The sequence below is a fragment of the Galleria mellonella genome, unplaced genomic scaffold (assembly GCF_026898425.1).
Source record: "Galleria mellonella isolate WM207_F2 unplaced genomic scaffold, CSIRO_AGI_GalMel_v1 utg173, whole genome shotgun sequence".
In the NCBI taxonomy this organism is placed as follows: Eukaryota; Metazoa; Arthropoda; class Insecta; order Lepidoptera; family Pyralidae; genus Galleria; species Galleria mellonella.
In genome coordinates, this window is record NW_026442016.1 from 4,960,769 (window position 1) to 4,966,768 (window position 6,000).

Consider the following 6,000-nt stretch of genomic DNA (forward strand, 5'->3'; position numbering starts at 1 on the left):
ATTTTGTTCAGTATAGAAAATGATATTATGTTTGATACATTGGACTTCTATTGTATCCAATAATATCATTTTCTTTCCGATTTGAAATGATATTGAGTTTTATAAAAAACATGGATAGATACGTTTGTTTTTTATTTTTTTTTATTTTAGTGAAATTTTATGATTGTTTTAAATTAAAAACGATATACATTTTTATGTAATATAAACCATTGGTACTTAATGCCGTTTGGTCCTGGTATAGAATAGATCACCCCTTCCTTTCTCGTGGGTGTCATAAGAGGTGACTGAGGGAACTTAATAGTCGGGGGATAGGCAGCAGTGTCTCGCTTAAAATATCACTACGCCCTACTGCAGTTGCCAATTCATCTGCCAAGCGTGGCAACTACTGGCAAAACCCCTCCATAAGGAAAGGCCTATGTTCAGTAGTGGATAGTTAAAGGCTGATATAATATGATGATTGGTACTTAATGAAATAATTAGTACATACCGAAATTCGGTAGCGGTTTTCATGCGTCTGAACTTCCTTCTCTAAGGACCATGATATCTCGTTTTAAATGCACCTTAAGGCAAAATTAAATTATGAAATTTTATCCCGATGCGATCGCATGGCTGCACAAATTATATGAGGGACTTTTTTCTTTGGATTTTGAACTTTGAGGAAAATGATTCAATTTCATAATAGCTTTGACAATTAGGTTTGGGATTTTTAGATACTTCTTTTTTATTTTCACCATAAATAAATCTGTTTATTAATACAATCTGGGTTATCAAAAATTCTGGAATATACTTAATATACATATATTCTAGAATTTTTTATTTAGATGTAATTAATATCTATCTAACGTTTTCGCAAAAGCTTCTAATATTTACCAAATTGATATTTAATAACAATGTAACTATAAGAGTTAATAATTTTATTGTACTAACATTAGACATGTGTATTCTCATCTTGAATTTCCTGAATGTACTTTGCCCGTATAATACTACAATGCCCCTATAGAATCAGTTAACCTCTTGTACTCGTATGAAATACCGATTTTTGTGTACCTATACCTTTTCAAGTAAATAACCGTGTTTTACATACATACCTGCCCTAGAAACATATACATCAATTGTAGACTAACCCCACAGTCTAAGTACAATTGTGGTTCCTGGCAAAGTCCTCCCCAACCTTCCACAAATGTTTATTATGGTTAAGCTTGTGGTTTGTTTGTCGGCAGTTCGCCAGGAGAACGAGCGCATGATGCACGACGTCCTCCAGGGGGGAGTCTTAAATCGCACCCAGTCGTTGGGGGCATTGCGCTGACGCCGCGCTATTCGCCGCGGCCGCGGCTCGACGTACGGCCCGCCGCCGCGCCGCCCGAGGAGCCCGTCGAAACCGACCCCCAGCCCGAACCCGAGCCGGGCTCCGGGCACAATCTCAACGACGAGGAGCACACGAACCCCGCCGCACAACCCGTCGCCCACCACTCACAGAGCGGCCTCCGACAATCGGTGAGCGAAGCCACCGCGGGCCCCACGTGAGCCATCACTGTTCGGCCTGCACCAGTGGCGGCACTACAATTGTGAACGCACAAACAATTTACAGCAACTCGCACTTTAGCTGTGACACGTATGTGAAATGAGAGAATTTTCATAGGCGCGTTAGTTACTCGTTCGTGAGTTGAGAGTGACAATGCAGAAGTGTAGGTAGATAATGTGAATTTGTGAATAAATAGAATGAAATGTTAATTGTTGAAATGTAACAAATAGGATTTAAAAGACAGAATGTCAATAAATTTGTGTAGTTAAAATGCAAATTGTCTAAGAAGTATCAAAAAGCACGTAAACTAAAGAAAGAAATACAACTAAATATATGAGTGTGAAGCTGTAATGTAGGTAGATATTTGTATGGCTGTACAATAATGATTGGTGTTTAGATTAATGCAACATGAAAAGTATACAAAAGCATAACTGAGAAAAGAAGGGGCATCTGACTGTTAAGTTAAACTATTGAATGTATTGGATGTGTATGTATTTATTGGAAACTTGGTTGAAGAGCCAAAGGATGAACATAGTCAAATGACGGTATCAAACTTTTATACCGTCTAAATTTCCTAAAGATAAGTTTCACTTATGACGTATTATGATGTTTAATGAAATAATATATTTACACGACTCCTTATCAAAATTTGGAGTTTCCATACCTAAGATTACTTATTGATATTTACACAACTGTATATCAATCACATCCAAACTAGATAGTTTAAATTGGGATCAATATTTGCTGTGGGAATTAGTTATATTTCTTACTTTAGCTAATTAGTACTTCATAATTTCATAGATATGAGGTGTCATAACAAATGCAAGGAATAATCAAGTTTAGAAGAAAAATAATGCCCATTATATAAAATAATGTTGTAATAATAAAATAATATTGAATCAAATATCAGATTTGAAATGTAAGAGAATAAATTCTATAATGAATATTTCATTCGGTACCCATTAATACTTTAATAAGAGCACAGTTTAATTACGTATTATTTAATAATCTTGCTACAACACAACACGTTAGCTTATTTTATGGTATTATTGTTTTCTAATAATGTTTACTGATGCTTCAGCACAATATAAATGAGATAAATGTATACTTAAAGACCACAATACTCATGATCTTAACGAAAGAGCTTTCGAAACTGTGCTTATATCTATTAAGTTGTAATCTAAGAGCTTTTTGTAAGTAGTTGTTGTAGATAATATTGTAATAAGCATCGACAAGTTACCTCTTGTCGATGCTGAAACTACAGAAGTTGGCTCACTCTGGTGGTTTATGGCAAACATCGACTATTCTTAATGCTCTCAACGTTAGAACTCCAGATTTGAGATTTCATCAGGAATTATTTATAGTTCGCTCGTAAGGTCCGCGAGCTGCCTCGTTCCATGTCAATATGTAGTCTCACTAAAATATTGTAATTCAGAAGAATAAGATGACCAAGTCATAATATTTAAAATATTGTACCTCTATTTACCTTAGATTTTTTAACACTGGAGGCAACATACATACTCGTATTATATTCTGCAATTTTCTGTTTGTCAATTAATAATTAGCCAAAATAAACCATGAGAGAAAAGAAAGCATTCCGTGTTGAATGTTCTAAGATTAACAATGTTTAATTATAATAATCCTTGGGGAAAAACCATACAATTATATTTTGTACTCTGAAAGGTGAGGATTTCATCTCAAATTTTAAAGTAGGCCTACTGCATATGCACACGAAAAGATTGTTGGCAAGCCGAATTTCACATTGATACTGTTTACTATTTATATATAATACATAGTTATTGTGACCTTTAGTTGCTTAAGATGCCTGGGAAAGGCTCGTGACGAAAGGCGGGCCAGGGTTTTCGCTAATGGCATTATCTTACTACAGACACTGTTTTAATCTTATTTGCATTAAATAACTTGAAAAGTGATTACTTTCATGTTCACTACAAAATTATAAATGTAAAAGCTTCTACTCAATTTTGATATGTTTGGTTCACATATTTGTTTTGTAATAAGATACTTTTTGAATATTAACTGAAATTAATTCTAAACATATTAAATGCCAATAATTTTGATCAAAATACATTTTAATATAAATAATATTGATTATTTTCTTAAATTTTACTATTTATACAAATCACTTGGTTACAATGTCGAAATTTCTTAATAAAAATCGCAACAATGTTGCCAAAACTCATTTCCAGTATTACCCAAGTTAATAGATAGAGGTCGAAAAAATGTATACAACAAATATGTATATTTACACAATTATTTAATTAAAGCACTTATATACAGTTGTCTGTTGTGGAGGAATGCCCATTTGCTGTTCCGTGTTACGAATAATGTTAATGTGAGACGCGATGTTCGGTGCCCACTTATCGGAAATTTCCGACCCGTCAACGCCTCAACAATGTACACGTCACCTGCTTTTAAAATTTGATGCCTTTATACAATTCCCGTGAAGTTTCCGAACTCTAAAGCTTTTAAGTGCTACTCAAAATATAAGTTATGTGCAATTAATAAGTTACTCGATAGTGAAAATGGAATGGTAACTCGGTCTCTCTATTGGTTTATATTAACGGTGGCGCTGTGCCATTAAAAGATTATAGAAGAGCATGAATTCAATCCACCTAGTCTAGTAACAAACTAATATATCGATAGATACGTTTTCGTCAGCACACACACGTCAAATAACAACACATCATTACTATTTCTTATCTCATGTATGGAGCACCTATAACGTATCTATCATTAAATTCATTTACTACTAGTCTGGAAGAACAGGTCAATTCCAAAAGTAACCGCCCAAAGATATATACATATAAATAACTGATATCTTGCTTATTTGTTCCATAAAATAGAAGGCGCGCGTTGTTGTTTGGGCCTGAAGAGTGGAATAGTCAATGCAATCACCGAAATAAAAGGCATAACGCATTAGTTCATGGATATGACAATATAGGAGCTGCAAGGATGACGAAACAATATATATATTCTCTATTCTCCTCGACGTTATTGGACTAATGGACTGTCAACTTATCTGCCATTCTCAATGCAATATATATTCTTATTGATTCCTAATAATATAAATGTGAATGTTTGTACAAATGTTGATAACTGAATAAATTTGTACAAAATTTTGTACGAAAATATATTTTATCCAAAATGAACACAAAGCTATCCTTTTTTAATAACTAATATAGTATCATTATCTTGGTGACGTATCAATTATTTTTGGTCCTAAAACGCCAAATCGCGGAATGCTGTTGAATTAAAAACTATTTAAATAAGTTGTGATTTATTATAGTCATTTACAATTCATATTATTGTTAAATCTTTTCTTTTTATAAATCACTCTATAAAGTAGACTCAAAATCATATTTCAATAAGTGGGCATCGAGTTAATCGTTCGCTAATAGTTATTAATATGTGTATCGACAATTAATTGTATGTATTTAGTCTAATATATTTAATTACGACCTGCGTCCCCCCATCCTCGTGTGATACGATATGGTACGTGTTCAAATCGTTATCGTTTACACGAAATGTTGTAAGCAGTAAGACAACGCCGAACGTTAGCCGCCGGCGCGACCGCGCCGCGTGAATCTTTCATTCGGCTATACTAGAGATCAATTCCAAATATAAACAGGACCTATTAACGTAATTAGTGTTAGAGGGAGAATACAAAGAATTTTATAGTTGTTTGTTGTAAATGTCAGTTTTAATTAATCTATTTTACAGAAAAATGTTTATTAAAATATCTTTATAAAATAATCGGCTGTGTTATTTATGGATATACCTTCTATATCGACCGTGAAGGTGTTGAAGGGTTAATTTGCAAAGTTAGTGGCGTGCACACAAAGGCATACGGTAAGTTGGGCGGAGGAAGGTAGGCAAGGGGGCCGCCAGTCACGGGCACCGTGCTCGCATTCCTGACGGGAGTCTTCCGAACTATGCGGCTGGATACAGATGCTCTTGGTCGTCGCCACTTATGACGTAGGCTAACAGACGATGTTACTTGTTCAAACAATTTTATATATGCTACTTGAAAACTTACCTACCACAAATTTACTTCATTTTTGACTTTGAGAGATTTTAGAGTTCATTACAGTATGATAGATTATTTATTATCCCAAAAATTATAATAATACAACTATACTGAACAGTAGTAGACCAATGAGATTAAAGTTTATTGTATACCAATTATTAAGGCATCTACTAAAAATGATCTGCTAAAAGGAGATTTATGCTATTATATAAAATATGGTAAAGTCGTAAATAAAAGTAGAAATTTAGTATTAAGATCGATTATGTATTGTACCCAAACCTATTAAGACATAAAATACGTAATATCATATAGTAAAAAAAATAATTTAATTATTATCTAGTAATGGTTTTTTTTAAATAACGAGTGCAATTTTTTTTTTTATTTATCTGAAGGGTAAGATAATCTGCACGATCACTGACTAAAGACGCAT

The 6,000-nt window shown here is 33.7% G+C and overlaps 1 protein-coding gene across 3 annotated transcripts in view; it reads left to right on the forward strand.

Moving 5' to 3' along the window:
- Positions 1 to 5,296, forward strand: part of LOC113513153 (uncharacterized) — a 137,975-nt gene extending 132,679 nt beyond the window's left edge. For 2 of the 3 annotated variants that reach the window (XM_052893348.1, XM_052893349.1), the window contains one exon: positions 1,221 to 1,448. In XM_052893348.1, coding sequence (XP_052749308.1) covers positions 1,221 to 1,306 — 86 coding nt within the window. In that variant the 3' untranslated portion in view covers positions 1,307 to 1,448. Of the gene's footprint in view, positions 1 to 1,220 lie in introns of all 3 variants that reach the window. The other variant, XM_026899699.3, reaches the window with a different exon arrangement.
- The last annotated feature ends 704 nt before the right edge of the window (positions 5,297 to 6,000 follow it).